The sequence below is a fragment of the Garra rufa genome, chromosome 25 (genome assembly GCF_049309525.1).
Source record: "Garra rufa chromosome 25, GarRuf1.0, whole genome shotgun sequence".
NCBI classification, from domain to species: Eukaryota; Metazoa; Chordata; class Actinopteri; order Cypriniformes; family Cyprinidae; genus Garra; species Garra rufa.
This window is the reverse complement of record NC_133385.1, coordinates 21,968,265-21,986,307: the sequence shown is the minus strand read 5'-3', so window position 1 is coordinate 21,986,307 and position 18,043 is coordinate 21,968,265. Positions and strand designations below refer to the sequence as shown.

The window sequence follows — 18,043 nt, the reverse complement described above, 5'->3', positions numbered from 1 at the left end:
TCATTCTATCTATCATTGTATCTATGTTCCTATCATTCTATCTATCATTCAATCATTCTGTGGTTGTATCTATTGTTCTATCGTTCTATCATTCTATATATCGCTCTTTAATTCTATCTATTGTTCTGTCATTCTATCGTTGTATCTGTCTTTCTATCATTCTATGCTTGTGTCTATCGTTCTTTCATTCTGTCTATTTGTCGTTCTATCATTCTATCTATCTTTCTATCATTCAATCTGTGGTTCTATCTATAGTTCTGTCATTCTGTGGTTATCATTCCGTCTATCGCTCTTTCATTCTATCTATCATTCTGTCATTTTATCTATCTATCATTCAATCATTCTATCAATGTTTTATCTTTCTTTTTATGTCCTGTCTTAATTCTTAAATGCACATTTAAGTGCATGATACGTGTCATAACTGTTTCTATACATTCCGATCAGGTTCTGGAGCCGCAGGGTTGTCCGGGGTTATGTGAAGGAGATTTGATGGTTGAGATTAATCAGAAGGGTCTCCAGGGACTCAACCACACACAGGTGGTGCAGCTGCTCAAGGACTGTCCAGTGGGAACAGAGGCTACGCTTGTCATTCAGAGAGGAGCAGCAGCAGGTGCGCACATTTCCACCCTTCGTTTTTAAAACCAAGCTCGTCAGAAATCTGCTGAAGGTCACCTAAAATCTACGTCAGACCTTGGCAAAGCACAGTGTTCACTGACAAATGAAAATTCTGTCAATGTTCACTCACCCTATACAGTCAAGCCCAAAATTATTCATACCCCTGGCAAATTCTGACTTAAAGTTACTTTTATTCAACCAGCAAGATTTTTTTTTGACCGGAAATGACACAGGCTTCTCCCAAAAGATAATAAGATGATGTACAAGGCATCATTGTGGAAAAAATATTTCTAAGCTTGTATTTACATTTGAACAAAAAGTGGCATGTCCAAAATTATTCATACCTTTTGCAAACTGTCACAGTCTATGGGAAAATCCAAAGTTCAATATCATTCCAAATAGTCCAAGCTGTTCTAAAGCATCCTAAGTGCAAAGTATTATTAAAAAATACAAGACTTTCCGCACCGTGAAAAATCTCAGAGGATGTGGTCGGAAGCCAAAAGTGACACCTGTGCTGGCCAGGAGGATAGTGAGAGAGGTAAAAAAGAATCCAGGGATCACCACCAAGGCCATCCTGATGAATCTGGGCTCTGCTGGTGGCAACATCTCAAGGCAGACAGTTTAACGGACACTGCACACCGCTGGGTTCCACGGACGCAGACCAAGGAGGACACCACTTCTCCAGATAAGGCACACAAAAGCCTGCTTGACCTTTGCAAATGCTCATCTGGAAAAGAAAACTTTGGTCACAATGATGTAGCCTTCATTTGGCGTATAAAAGGAGAAGCCTTCAACCCTAAGAACACCATCCCCACTGTCAAACATGGTGGTGGGAACCTAATGTTTTGGGGGTGTTTTTCAGCCGGTGGGCCAGGGAAACTAATCACAGTAAACGGCACCATGAAAAAGGAGCAATACATCAAAATTCTCAACAACAACATCAGGCAGTCTGCAGAGAAACTTGGCCTTGGGCACCAGTGGACATTTAAGTACGACAACGACCCAAAACACACAGCAAAAGTGGTGAAGAAATGGTTAGCTGACAAAAACTAACGTTTTCCAGTGGCTCAGCCAGAGTCCTGACTTAAATCCAATTGAGAATCTGTGGAGGGAGCTAAAGATCAGGGCAAGAAGACCCTCCAACCTGAAAGAGTTGGAGCTCATCGCTAAAGACGAATGGGCAAAAATACCAGTAGAGTCCAATTATAGGAAGCATTTGATTGCTGTAATAGCCAAAAAAGGCTTTTCTATTGATTATTGAGAAGGGTATGAATAATTTTGGATATGCCACTTTTTGTTCAAATGTAAGTAAAAGCTGAGAAATATTTTTTTTCCCACAATGATGCCTTGTACATCGTCTTATTATCTTTTGGAAGAAGCCTGTGTCATTTCCAGTCAAAAAAAAAAACTTGCTGGTTGAATAAAAGTAAGTCAGAATTTGCCAGGGGTGTGAATAATTTCGGGCTTGACTGTATGTCTTTTTCTATTCAACACAAAAAAGAGAAATGAACACAGATGCTATGCTGTACTCACTTTTAAATTAGTACATTTTCCTCAAGTTGGGCGTGATAATTATTTAAAGATGACAGAATATCAGTTTGGGCAAACTTCTCTTTTAAAGTTTTGGGTTGACATGATGAAAGTAACTTTGTACACTTAAGTGCTTCAGTTTTAAGTGCTCTGAACTCGCCTTAAACTTTGATTCAGCAAGATTTTGAAATAAGAGGAGAGAAACTTTCCTGTTATAGACTCCTAAATGTGCTTTGCCTCACAAACTAACCAGTACATCTCAATTTCTCAGACTTGAACTGTTTTCTTTCAGAATAACTGAAGCTGATGAGCTGTTTTTGGGCAATTTTAGCAGGGCTTTCGCAAGATTGCACACTGTATCATCTCTTGGCAAGAGCTGGTGACAGTTATTAGCATATTCAGACTGGAGCCAAGCTAATCTACTAATTCCATGCGAGTCCACTTATCGGAGTGCTTACTTTCATTAAAATGTCCGTGCAGAGCTTAATATTTTATCACCCTTCTTAATTAGGATATTATTAGAATGAAAATTAATGAGGCAATTAATAGAAACTATCTCGAAGAAGGCTACAGTCTCTCCATGTGTACTGTAAACCTGATATACGCTCTTAAGACGTTTGTCCGTTCCTCTGAACCACTATAAATCAAGTAATTACATCCACGCTTCCTGCCAATTACACAGTGCGTCTGTTCTCACCTCCTCTGCGTGTTTCATGACTATATCGAAGGCTACGGTCTTAAAGGACCTTTCAGCAACCACTCCAAGGCCTCTTGTAACAGAGCGAGAGACTGTCCCGCGTGACTCACTGGCTAAGTGCGAGACCATTCAGTTTCCTGCCGGCGTTCTGCCAAGAGCCCGGTCAGCGCCGGCCATGTTCGCAGCTCTTTTCCCCAGTTCTCTAATTAAAGCACGACTCCCACACTGAGCTGTGGAGATAAACAGGCAGGCGAATCAGAATGCTGAGGGGCTCGAGGGGGCGGGGCGTTCTGAGAGCAGGCCAATCAGAGCGTGTTGCTTCCCAGCAGGTAAGCACTGAGGGAATACTCTGAAATAGATGCTGATTGAGGAGATGTAATTTATTCTTGGTGACGTGAAGAGTTTATATTATCATAATTTACATAAATTTACATGAATATATCTATTTAAAGCAGCGGGATGAATGGGCAAATAAATGTCAAGACAAGCATAATTTCACACCAGAACAAGGAACCAGAACAAATAGATAGTCTTTCTTTTGCGGTGTCCGCACTGTTCCCAACAACAAACTTAACTGAAATAAAGATGATATAAAATAGAATTAAAATATTAGGTGAGAAATGACAAAAAAAATCAACTTGAAAATTAGAACTAACAGAAATATATATATATATATATATATATATATATATATATATATATATATATATATATATATATATATATATATATATTTTTTTTTTTATTTTTTTTTAAACAACAACAATAAAATAAAAATAAATAAATAAATAAATACCACTGGAACAGAATTCTATTTTTTTTTTAGTAGTGTAGGACTAGGGATGGATGATATAGCTTAAAAATCTTTATTTTGTCATTCAGTATATCTTGATATTTCTTAAATATTATTAATATCATATTTATAAAGGTATTATGTGACTAAAATTATCTCTTTTTTTATCAGAGCAGTGTTGTTATTGTAAACTAAAACCATAAATGATTTTAAGTTAATTGAAATAAAGCTGATATATATATATATATATATATATATATAGAGAGAGAGAGAGAGAGAGAGAGAGAGAGAGAGAGAGAGAGAGAGAGAGAGAGAGATAGATAGATAGATAGATAGATAGATAGATAGATAGATAGAGAGAGAGAGAGAGAGAGAGAGAGAGGAGAGAGAGAGAGAGAGAGATAAAAAAGCGAATTAACCTGAAATAATAATTAAATAATTATTTTATAATAATAAATAATGTTTAGTATTAGGGATGGATGATATTGCTAAAAAAAATCGCAATATTTTGTCTTTTAGTGTAGTGTAATATTTTTTATTATAAAACGGTTAGTTCCATTCCTCAATTCTGATTGGTCAGCAGCTGTGTCGTATTCATGATACGGCACTGCTATGACCGCTTCACTCAACGGTTTTGTGTATCATTGAACCCCCTTAGCAACCACCCTTAGCAACGTAAACACAGCTGCAGCAGTTAGGGACTACTTTTTACAGCGGAAGGCAGTTAATGATTTTACTTTATGAAAACATACAACTTAATATATATAAATTATTATATATTTTTGATTTTAATATTTTTATTGTGTGGTAACCGTTTTATAAAAGCAATAAGGTACTTGAGGCCGTGCTGTATCGTGAATAAATCACGGCTAAAGGGGTTGCAGGCACTCCGCTTCGCGTCATGCCTAACAACGCCCTTCAGCCGTGATTTATTCACGATACAGCACGGCCTCTCGTACCTTATTGCTTAAATATCATTTGTGTATACAAAGGTATTACTTGACAATTTTTTTTTTTTATCAGAGCAGTGTTGTTATTGTAAACTAAAACTATAAAATAAATCTACACGAAAATAATTACGTAAAACAGATAAAGTGCTAAAATGACTAAACCTAAAATAATTAAAAATCAATAAAATAAAAATCAATAAATACACCACTGGAACAGGATGATGTGAAGTGAAATAGAAGACAACCTGACAATATTTATAAAATAATATTTTTGTTTAATAATTTTTGTAGTGTTTAATTAGGACTAGAAATGGATGATATAGCTAAAAAAATCTATTTTTGTCATTTAGTATATATCTTGGTATTTCTTAAATATCATTAATATCATATTTGTGTAAAGGTATTCTTGACTAAAATTATTGTTTTTTTCTTCTTTATCCTATTTTTAAGTTAATTGAAATAAAGCTGATATAAAATAAAATGTAAAAATGAAAAGAAAAACTACAAAAAAAACTACACACAAAAAAAATAAATAAATCTGACAGTATTTATTAAATTATATTTTTTGAAGTGTTTAATTAGGACTAGCAATGGATGATATGGATGAGTTTAAAATCTCTATTTTGTCATTCAGTATATTTTGTAATTTCTTAATATTAAACAAAAATATTTTATACATATTGTCAGGTTGTCTTTTATTTCACTTCACAGCATCTTGTTCAAGTGGTATTTATTTATTTATTTTTAGTTTTAATTATTTCAGGTTTAGTAATTTTAGCACTTAAATTTTATTTCTGTTTTAGCTTTTTGTAGTTTTACAATTTAGCTTTATTTCAGTTAACTTAAAGATCATTTTAATAGTTTTAGTTTATAATAACAATTTTTAGTAGTGTTTAATTAGGGATGGATGATATTGCTAAACAAATCTTATTTTGTCTTTCAGTATATATCCTTGATTTTTTTTATATCATTACTGTCATATTTATATAAAGGAATTACTTTTATCAGAGCAGTGTTGTTATTGTAAACTAAAACTTTTAAAATTATCTTTAAGTGAATTGAAATAAAGCTAAATTGTAAAAATTAAAAGAAAAACTACATGGAAATTAAAACTTCAAACAGAAATAAAGTTTGTAGTGTTTAATTAGGACTAGGAATGGATGATATAGCTTGAAAATCTCTATTTTGTCATTTAGTATATCTTGATATTTCTTAAATATTATTAATATCACATTTATATAACGGTATTAATTGACTAAAATTACTGTTTTTTTTATCAGAGCAGTGTTGTTATTGTAAACTAAAACTATCAGAATGATTTTAAATTAATTAAAATAAAGCTGATATAAAATAAAATTTCTAAAAAGTAAAAAAATCTACATGAAAATTAAAACTTAAAACAGAAATAAGAAAGTGTTTAAAAAATTACTAAACCTGAAATACTTAAAAAAAACAATCAAATAAAAATGAAAAAATATTTTACAAAAATAACAATGACAAAAGCAGATTAAAATGACTAAAACTTAAACTAAACTGAAATTCAAATAAATTCAAAATATTATTAAATATTATAGTAGTATATAAATAATACTAGAATGCCACTGAATCAGAGAGACTATTATTTTAACTAAATTGTGGATACTAAACTGCTAAAAGTAAAAAAAAACTAGTTGAAAATGAATCAATGCTGTTACTAACTAAATGAACAAAAGAAAAAAGATTCATTTGATCTGGTTTTATTTATATGCCCCATTACTTCATAAGATACATACAAAAAATAATAGCAATATATTCCTACATGTATTTCTGCCAGCAAAATCATAATGAATATATATTCAGCCCTACTTAGGATGGGTTATTGGATTGCTTTTGTACCCATGTGCATAAATGCAACTTTTGCAATAATTTCACTACCTTTATTTCTGCTGGAATCAGAAATGATCTCATTTGGCAACAGACTGCCGAGGGAGGTGAATGCAATAAGAAATGTGTTTCTTATCTCCAAATTTGCCCAGAGTACTAAAAGAATCATTAAGGAACCAGAATTGTCCCATTTCTAATTCTTCCAGCATTTCTCTACCTTATTAGCCCAGCAGTCAGAGCACAAATCCACTGTCCTTCTTTCTCTCTGCACTTCTTTTATGAGCATTATTGACATCTCAGGTAGGACTGGACAGGCAGGTGTGAGGCGATAACTATACTCCTCTGACTCCCTGTACTGTCGGAAATATCATCAGGGCCGTGGCATTTCAGCAGTGCCGACAGCTCTCTTACATCCTCTTGGCTCTCTTCCATCTGGGTCTCGGAGAACTCGGAGCTGACAGTCACCTCGAATCCCTCATGATTCCATCTGACTCACCTTTCAGACTTCACCTGAGAGAGATGCCTGACATGAATGAAACCCAAGGACGCATGAGGCCACTGACAGAACATGCCATTCAACATAAGTTTGACTTCTTTGAAGGTTGTTTCAGCATTCGAGTCTGAATAAAGCAACCAGGAAATAGGAGGACAAATCCTTGAAGCCTTGCACGCGAGATTGATCGAAGTTCTCCGCTCTTTGTTGTCCATATGACATCTTTTGTGATGCATTGGGGGAGGATGAGGACTTGCGGAGTGGCACGGCTGTGCGTATTTGCCCGAGGCTTTATGTTTAGCCCTTCGTTGCCAAGTCGTGTCCTGGTCATATAGCGTTTGATGTAATCCTGTTAGTTTAAGTAGGCATAAAAATGCCTTGCTCCCCTAGAAATCCAGACGTACAGGCCACACACACGCATGCACATTTTCATGCACACACAAGCACAAGAATCACAATATGGTCTGTGCAATTGAAAGAAATGTGACTATGAGACTAAGAAATGAAAAGTCACGACTCATTATTCTCATAGCACCTCTGGCCAAGGTTTAATCACATTGCAGATGAATTTTAAACAACCTTCTTCATACCACAGACAGTCGTATTGCAAATGCATATCATGCTTTTGGTTATATGAGGAACTCAGAATAAAACAGTATTGTGGTCGTTCTTTCATGTTGTAAAAAGTGGAATGTGTCGTTGTAAACTATACAACCTATTTCTACCCAGCCTGACCATTAAAATGAATTTCTGTTAGTGTAACCTTATTTAGTCAGTAAGATACGGTATGTATAATGCTATAATATTTTTTATTAATTATTTTTATTTGAAAAAAAAAAAAAGAAAAAAGTTAGTTGGATTTGAGTCATTTATACAATATTATTTTCTTAATTAATTAGCTAATAGTTTTTAAATTTACGAAGACATATTATATTAAAATATATATTCTGAATTAGGTAAATTTTTCTGACCCTCTGGCACTTTTTTAATAAAACAAGAAAAACAACAATATGCCAGTGGGGTTCGAAAAATAAACGTAATATCTAATGCAAATACTTATCTCAAGAAAATATACAGAAATTAATGAGTTTTCTATTGAAGCCCATTTCTGCCACGGAATAAAATAAAAAAAAGTAAAATAAAAAGGCAATTCTCACAATTCCGAGTTTACATCTCGCAATTCTAATTTTTTGTGCAAGTTTATATCTTGCAATTCTGACCTTTTTCTCAGACGTAAGCAATTCTGAGAAAACAAGTGATAATTCTGAGAAACAAAGTCAGAATTGCAAGATATAAACTCACAATTTCGACTTTTTTCTCAGAATTGTGTGATATAAACTCAAAATTGCGAGTTATAAAGTCAGAATTATGACATACTGTATAAACAAGCAATTCCGAGAAATAAAGTTGCAGTTCTGAGAAACAAAGTCACAATTGCAAGATAAACTCACAATTTTGATTATTCTCTCTGAATTACATGTCTATATCTTGCAATAATGACTTTTTGCTCAGAATTGTGTGATATAAACTCACAATTGCAAGTTATAAAGGCTAAATTGCGAGAGACATAAGCAATTCTGAGAACCACCTCACAATTCTGAGAAATAAAGTGACAATTCTGAGGAACAAAGTCAGAATTGCAAACTCAATTCTGACTTTTTCTTCTCAAAATTATGTGATATGAACTCACAGTTGCAAGTTATAAAGTCTGAATTGTGAAAGACAAGCAATTCTGAGAAATAAAGTCAGAATTGCAAGATATTAACTCACAAGTCTGACTTTTTTCTCAAAATTGTGTGATATAAACTCACAATTGCAAGTTATAAAGTCTGAGTTGTGATACATAAACAAGCAATTCTGAGAAATAAAGTCACAATTGCAAGATATACAGTCGTGGCCAAAAGTTTTGAGAATGACACAAATTTTAGTTTTCACAAAGTTTGCTGCTCAACTGCTTTTAGATCTTTGTTTCAGTTGTTTCTGTGATTTACTAAAATATAATTACAAGCACTTCATACGTTTCAAAGGCTTTTATCGACAATTACATGACATTTATGCAAAGAGTCAGTATTTGCAGTGTTGGCCCTTCTTTTTCAGGACCTCTGCAAATTCGACTGGGCATGCTCTCAATCAACTTCTGGGCCAAATCCTGACTGATAGCAACCCATTCTTTCATAATCACCTCTTGAAGTTTGTCAGAATTAGTGGGTTTTTGTTTGTCCACCCGCCTCTTGAGGATTGACCACAAGTTTTAAGATCTGGGGAGTTTCCAGGCCATGGACCCAAAATGTCAACGTTTTGGTCCCCGAGCCACTTAGTTATCACTTTTGCCTTATGGCACGGTGCTCCATCGTGCTGGAAAATGCATTGTTCTTCACCAAACTGTTGTTGGATTGTTGGAAGAAGTTGCTGTTGGAGGGTGTTTTGGTACCATTGTTTATTTATGGCTGTGTTTTCGGGCAAAATTGTGAGTGAGCCCACTCCCTTGGATGAGAAGCGACCCCACACATGAATGGTCTCAGGATGCTTTACTGTTGGCATGACACAGGACTGATGGTAGCGCTCACCTTTTCTTCTCCGGACAAGCCTTTTTCCAGATGCTCCAAACAATCGGAAAGAGGCTTCATCGGAGAATATGACTTTGCCCCAGTCCTCAGCAGTCCATTCGCCATACTTTTTGCAGAAGATCAATCTGTCCCTGATGTTTTTTTTGGAGAGAAGTGGCTTCTTTGCTGCCCTTCTTGACACCAGGCCATCTTCCAAAAGTCTTGGCCTCACTGTGCGTGCAGATGCGCTCACACCTGCCTGCTGCCATTCCTGAGCAAGCTCTGCACTGGTGGCACTCCGATCCCGCAGCTGAATCCTCTTTAGGAGACGATCCTGGCGCTTGCTGGACTTTCTTGGACGCCCTGAAGCCTTCTTAACAATGCAGTGGAAAGTTTTTTTCAGGATTAAGTTAATTTTCATGGCAAAGAAGGACTATGCAATTCATCTGATCGCTCTTCATAACATTCTGGAGTATATGCAAATTGCTATTATAAAAACTTAAGCAGCAACTTTTTCAATTTCCAATATTTATGTAATTCTCAAAATTTTTGGCCACGACTGTACACTCACATTTCTAATTTTTTTTTTTACTCAGAATTTTTATATCAGAATTATATATACTCAGAGTTTATATCTCGCAGTTGTGACACTTTTTCTCAGAGTTGTGTCATATAAACTTACAATTTCGAGTTATAAAATCTGAATTGCAATTCTGAGAAAAACTCACAATTCTGAGAAACAAAGTCAGAATCACAAGATATAAACTCAGTTGTGAGTTCTAAAATCAAAATTGTGAGATATAAACAAGCAATTCTGAGAATACAAGTCAGATTTCTGAACAAATAAAGTCGCAATTCTGATAGACTTGCAAGATACAATTCACAATTCAGATTTTTTCCCCTGAGTGAGTTATTATATCTCACCAAACTTGCAATTCTGACTTTATAACACGCAAGTTATTAAGCGAGTTATGTCATTATGAGAGATAAACATAACAGTCTTTTTTCCCCTCAAAATTGGACTTTATTTCTCTCAGTTGTGACTTTATATCATGCAATTCTAATAAAAAGGTCAGAATTGTGAGTTTGTACCAGGTCTCAAAAAGTCTCAATAACCGTTTAAAAATGTTTATTCAGTGGTGGAAATTAATTTTTATCCTGACAGAATGCTAATTAAGAAAATAACTTTTGCAGTACTGTATATAATGTATGATATAAAACCTTGAGTTTGAGTCAAATTCAAAATGTGCTGTAATAATAATAATGATAAAAATGCTAATTTCCATTTAGTTTTTTCTTGTAAGTGATCATAATCCTAAATGATTCTTTAGAGTTACTGATTACCCTAATACTAATACATTTTACTACTATTTGTCTGATACGACATCTCAGGGATGCGAAGCTATTCAATAGCAACAGTGATATAGATTCAACACGTATTCTACAAGCGTTACTGGCCTATCTATCAGGCTCCATTGTAGTTTTTTTTTTTTTTTTTTGAATGAGTTGGCATCTGCTCAAAGCTAATGATGTAATTACCTTGCAAATAAATGCAATAAACTTTCCTTACCGCCTACAGTACAACAAAGTGAAGAAGAAAAATGAATGAATATTATGTGACTATTATGAGAAAACAAGTTGTTTTACTCCTTAGATCTCATGATATTAATCATTTTCTCTTTCTTTCTCTGTCAGGCCTCTACACACCCTGGGATCCCACAAAACAGGTGAATGATTTAAACTATTTGATTTCTCAAACTGCTGTTGTTTTAGCATATTCGTAAATTGACCTTGACACCTGCTGTAACTTAAATGAATTGTGAAGTAAGGCTTCAATACAGATTCAACCACTTCCAGAATAAAATGTCCTGATAATTTACTTACCCCCATGTCATCCAAGATGTTACTGTCTTTCTTTCTTCAGTCAGAAAGAAATTAAGGCTTTTTGAGGAATAAAGGTCTTATCTAGCAAAATGATTAGTCATTTTCTAAGAAAAATACAAATTTGTATACTGTTTAAACAGAAATACTCAACTTGCATGTTAGTTCTTTGTGTGCTCTTGTTTATAAAGGTAGGGTAGAAAATCTCATTTTCTCCACCAACTTCAAAATCATCAAGTTTACACACACCTTGCAGAATCTGTAAAATGATAATTATTTGACCAAAGTAAGAGGGATCATACAAAATGCATGTTATTTTTTAATTAGTACTGACCTGAATAAGATATTTCACATAAAAGATGTTTACATCTAGTCCACAAGAGAAAATATTAGTTCTAACGTTCCCAGATGCTTCAGAAGGAAAAACGGTGCATTAAGAGCCAGGGGTGTAAACTTTTGAACAGAATGAGGATGTGTACATTTTTCTTATTTTGCCTAAATGTCATGTTTTTTCCATTTAGTACTGCCCTTTAGAAGCTACAGAAGGTACTTGTTTCCCAGAACAAGTAAGTTAAATTTACCCTGATCTTCAAATTCATAAAGTTTTCACCCCCCCAGCTCTTAAAGGAGACGTTCACTTCCTTAACAAAAAATTTACATATAATGTACTCATCCCCTTGTCAATATGTTCATGTCTTCTTTCTTCAGTCGTAAAGAAATTATGTTTTTTGAGGAAAACATTTCAAGATTTTTCTCCATATAGTGGACTTCTATGGTGTCCTGACTTCCAAAATGCACGATCGGTTATTTTTTTTTTATTTTTTATTACAATTTATATGCTTTTTAACCTCAAACGCTCATCTTGTCTTGCTCTGCCTGAATTCTGCTGTTGTTGTTTTTTTCAGGTCAAGACAGTTAGAGTATGTAGGACGATTTTGAAGTTGAGGGAGAAAATGAGATGGGAGTTTTTCGACATACCCTAACTGTCATAAATAGGAAAAAACAGAATTCCTTTGAGATCATTTGAAGCTGCATTTAAACTGCATTTTAAAAAAGTTCAAACTCGGGGCACCATAGAAGTCCACTTTATGGAGAGAAATTCTGAAATGTAAAACATAATTTCTTTACGACTGAAGAAAGAAAGACATGAACATCTTGGATAACAAGGGGGTGAGTGCGTTATCGGGGAATTTCTGTTCTAGATGTGAACTTCTCCTTTAATGCATTGTGGAGCATCAGTGAGCGTTTGAACCTTCTCAGTTGTCCTCAGTGTGAAAAGATGCATCTCAAAATCATAAAGTCATTGTTAGAAAGGGTTCAAATACACAAAAATGCTAAAAAAAAAAAAAAAAATTTGCTGGACCTGAAAGACTTTTCTGAAGAACAGTGGTCAGTTTAACTGTTCAGGACAAACAAGGGACTCACGAACAACTATCACTAAACAAAAAAACACAGCTGTGGATCATTCAGGTAACAACACAGTATTAAGAATCAAGTGTATGAAAACTTTTGAACAAGGTCATTTTAACTATTATTTTCTCTTGTGGACTATATGTAAACGTCTTTTTTGTGAAATATCTTGTTCAAGTCAGTACTAAATGAAAAATAAAATGCATTTTGTATGATCCCTCTTATTTTGGTCAAATAATTAACATTTTGCAGATTCTGCAAGGTGTATGTAAACAACTGTATACTGCTGCCAGCAAACTGATTAATCATTTCAGCAGATGAGCTGATGGAATTTTGACAGTTTTAATACTGCCATCAGCGTTTGCTGCTGAAATGATCATATCATGTTTTTATGTAACGTAAGAGGATTTGACCACCTGCACACCTCTGGCTAGCTGATGTCCTTTAGCAGTGCTCTTGGAGCAGCATCTGATGGCCGAATCCCTCGGGAGCTCAGAGCATTTGCAGCATCAATCTCCGATCGCTGTTAAAGACAAACTGCAGCCACGAGTTCTCAGTCTCAGCACGTGTTCAGCGGCGCTCTGGATAACACTCTGATGAAACCCGACATGGGAATGTCCCGGGTGACAGATGCATTAACGCAGTCGCCATGGGTGGCGTGCTTAATCAGTATGCCTCTTGTGCCGCTGCATTAGCAAACAAAAGCTTTAACTGACAGCAAAGTGGGCATCTTTAATATGTGTGTTTGCCAAGGTGGAGCAAGCTAGAATGTGTTTATCATAAAGAGAAATTATTCCAAGCAAAGATTATGCAGGTGATACTCAATTGATATTCCTCCTCCTTGGTCACCGAGACCTGCGGACTCCATCACGCTGCTGTGTGATTTATAGCTCTGGCCGACTTAAAAACAACACTCCTTGTTTCTGAAAATGGATTAATTTGAAATTCTAAATATTAAAGAGAGGGTTCATGCGAAAATGAAAATTCTGCCATTATTTACTCGCTCTCATGTCACTCCAAACCTGAGGGATTTGTTTTTCACAGACAACTTTAGCATGATACAAACCCTTTCAGAAGGGTCCAAAATGATGGTGAATAAAATGTATCATGTATACTGTAAATATTAGATAATAACAGTGTCATTCCGGTATCATTAACATACTATTATAGTTTGTATTAAGATTTTAATCATTTGTACATTTAATATTTTAATTTTACCATTTTATTGATTTTGTAGTGTGTTTATTTTTAGTAGTTTATATATACGTATCAATCAAGTTACGTATATATCAAGTTAAAATAAATTAAAATGAAAAATGTTGCTTTGAAAATAGAATTTTTTATACATATTTTATTTAATTTAAAGGAACAAAAAAATAGTGGTTTTAATTTTAGTCCAGTTTTAGTTAACTATAATAATCTTGGCTGGTACAAAAAATGTATACAATTTTTTAAATAATTTATCTAAATAATACAAAAATGATGTATACGATACACTACTAGTCAGAAGTTTTTGAACAGTAAGATTTTAATGTTTTTCAAAGTATTCTCTTCTGCTCACCAAGCCTGCATTAATTTGATCCAAAGTACAGCAGTACATTTTTAAAATATATATATATATTTATTTAAAATAACTGTTTTCTATTTGAATATATTTAAAAACATGATCCTTCAGAAGTCATTCTAATATTCTGATTTGCTGCTCAAAAAAACATTTATTAGTAGTATTATGTTCAAAACAGCTGAGTAGAATTTTTTTTCAGGTTTCTTTGATGAATAGAAAGTTCAGAAGAACAGCATTTATCTGAAATAAAAATCATTTGTAACATTATAAATGTCTTTATCATCACTTTTGATCATTTTAACGCATCCTTGCTAAATAAAAGTATTCGTTTTTATAATTTCTTACAAAAGATTTTTTTATTTCAGACAAATGCTGATCTTTGGATCTTTGTATTCATCAAAGAATCCTGAAAAAAAAAATACTCAACTGTTTTAAATATTGATGATGATAATAATAATAATAATAATAATAAAAAAAATGTTTCTTGAACAGAAAATCAACATATTAGAATGATTTCTAGAATAATGATGAAATTTAGCTTTCATCACAAGAATAAATTACTTTTTAAAATATATTCAAATAGAAAGCAGTTATTTTAAATAGTAAAAATATTTCACAATATTACTGTTTTTGCTGTATTTCGGATTAAAAATAAATGCAGGCTTGATGAGCAAATGATAACACTGTTCAAAAACTTTTGACTGGTAGTGTATATTTAATTTATTTCCATTTCTGATTGGCCAATCAGAATCAGCTATTCCAGCAAGACATTTAATAAAAGGGGATGAAAATCCAGACTACACAACAAATTCTTTCCTTACAGTGTTTTGTATAATTTTCCATAGTTTCAAATGTCTTAATTCCATTGCAAATCCACAAATGCAGTTTGCGAAGCGAATGGACTATGCATCTCAGGTCAAGTTTCTCCAAAGCCTTGAAAAGTAATGCAACATTTCATTTAGCACATTTAGGTATTTCTAGAACTGGCCGTGATATCTAATTTCATGTGAGTTCACTTTCATCCCGGTGTGAGATACATCATTTTCAGGAAGCCGTCCAGTTCGGCTGGATTCAGGGCTCGTAATGGAATTGGCAGGTTAAGCGGAGAGCTGCAGGTGAAATGAACAGCTCACAGGAAATAGGATCCATTAGCCCCTGGGGCGCATGACTGTAGCACAGATACTTCGCTTCACACTTTAGTCCCTCACTTAGGGCTTAATTCATCTCCCCCGCTGAACCTCCAGAGAGCGATTGGACTGCCTAACTCCCTCCTCGCAGAAAGAGGACAGGAGTAATGACAGGGGTCACCTTTATGATATGCCAAATGTTCTCCTCTTGAACTTTTACATGAGAGATTTTCACTACTTTTTAGTGCATGGACATATATTATCCACTCAAACCAGTCTATATCTGTGTTGTGCATACAGTGGGACCCTCAAGGAAGCCCCCAGACCAGCTTGTCAGCTGCTTTGCTCCCCCATGGTGCCCCACATCCTGGCCAAACGCTCCATCGCTCCTCTGTTCCAGACACAGAGGGCTTCCACCTGGGCAAGCCTGACCCCTACGACCTCTATGAGAAGTCACGAGCCATTTATGAAAGCAGACGTAAGTCAGAGCTATTCATAAACAACTAAACTGACATTGCTTTTGTGTGGTCACAAAAACGTATCGTTTACATGCATTTTTAAGCATTGCGGTTTAAAAACAAGTCATTTTAAGCCGTAAAGAACTAATTTCATTATATGCACAGAAGATATTTTTGCCGCTTTTTTGGCCTTGGATGGTTAAATACACACACTTGTATGTGACAGTCTTTGCAAGTGTCCTAAACACAGTAATTTAGGTCTTAAGTGAAAGCAAACAGCTGAGAAAGAAAACACATATGTAACAGTATATTGGATTCGGGTAGCTCTTAAAGTGACAGCAGGAATATTAGACTGCTGTCACTTTAAGAGCTACCCGAATCCAATATACTGTTACATATGTGTTTTCTTTTCTCTGTCATTCATGTTAATCAAACAACAAAAGAGAAAAAATCTTACTGCTCTTGACTAAATCACTTTTGTAACTTTAATAAGAACAAATATATATTTAATGTACACAGTGAAGAACATGTGTTTTTCAAAAACTGTGTATGTAACACTTTTTTTCTTTATTTGTTCTACTGTAGTTTTTTACTACTGTAGTTTTGTACTGTTTAGTTTCTTACTCTTATTTAATCACTGACTGTTTACTTGTCTTCAGTGAGCTTGAGTTTTTTTTATTAATTTAGACTAGTATTTTTTAGTATTAGTATTTAGTATTTTTCTTTTTTTTGTATTTTCTTATTATTCTCAATAATTAAGATTTTAACATTCTTATTACTGGTATATAAGAATTATTTACTGTATCTAAGTAAAAGAAAATTCTGTTACAATTATGGTGTTCCCACATTCATGGAAATGCTGAATGCTGGAATTTTTGGAAAATTTGGAGTTTGTTAATTTTAAATTTTAAACTTTAAACTTGAAGGAAATTACTATGTACTGAATATACTTTTTTCCATTTCATCAGCTGGAAATGGGTCTAGTGTAAATTAAATTTGCTCACAAGCCCTACTGAGGGACTTTTTTTTGCAACAAAAAATTGGCCAAACTTGTTCACAAAATGATTCATTAGCAAATTGGTCTGAATAAATCTGTTTAAAAAAAAATCATCCAATTATCACAAATAACAACTAGACTGGTCATGGAAAGTCATTTAAATAAACATATGTGACCCTGGATGACAAAGCCAGTCTTAAGCATGGGTATATTTGTAGCAATAGCCAAAAATACATTGTATGGGTCAAAATGATCAATTTTTCCTTTATGCCAAAATCATTAGGATATTACATAAAGATAATGTTCCATGAAGATATTTTGTAAATTTCCTACTATTTATTTGGAACTTTTTAAAGGGGATTTCTCAATATTACATTTTTTTTGCACCCTCAGATTCCAGAATTTTAAGTAGTTGCATCTCGACCAAATATTGTCCTATCCTAACAAACCATCAATGGAAAGCTTATTATGTATAAATCTCAATTTCAAAAAATTGACCCTTACGACTGGTTTTGTGGTCCAGGGTCACATAATACAATTCTTTTTTCATATTATGTTAATGACAATTAGGAAGCCAAATGTGCTTCATTTACATGAAAATGTCTCAATCTAATAATAATTTCTTGTTTATTTCTTTTCAATTTGAGGTGAAATTCTTGACAGGTTCCTTGGGACTCCTCCACATATGAGCCTAAATAAAGCATAAAGCCAGTTGATAGAAGTATTTTTGAATGATTTCATTCTATGAAGCTCTCATTTCTCATTCACACAGAGCCGCTCCCTCCTCGGACGCTGACAGACTCTACAGGCAAGTAGAGGATTGCTCTGCTTTCCCTTTCTTTATGTCACAGAGCACATATGCTGTTAGTCACATTTCAATAGCTAATTTATGTAACCCATGTGACTTCAGTGCTCTATATTTAGCTCTCTGTCTACCACTATACTCTTATTCTCCACCACATCAGAAGGTTCAGCACTTCAGTTTGTGAGGTGACCTACATAACGTGTGGCGTTCTCTGATCCTTCAGCTTGTGTTCAGGTTTAGGGATGGGTTGATGTTCCTGAAGAAGACCTGCTCTTTGCTTTCATGTCAAACATGATCAGTGCTTACATTTTATG

The 18,043-nt window shown here is 34.2% G+C and overlaps 1 protein-coding gene across 1 annotated transcript in view; it reads left to right on the top strand.

The window, feature by feature from the left end:
* The window catches only part of magi2b (membrane associated guanylate kinase, WW and PDZ domain containing 2b), an 80,381-nt gene that overhangs the window by 38,864 nt on the left and 23,474 nt on the right, over nt 1-18,043 (top strand). Inside the window, exons 8-11 of the mRNA XM_073831635.1 lie at nt 445-610; nt 11,183-11,214; nt 15,770-15,947; nt 17,697-17,732. Coding sequence (XP_073687736.1) covers nt 445-610; nt 11,183-11,214; nt 15,770-15,947; nt 17,697-17,732 — 412 coding nt within the window. The remainder of the gene's footprint in view (nt 1-444; nt 611-11,182; nt 11,215-15,769; nt 15,948-17,696; nt 17,733-18,043) is intronic.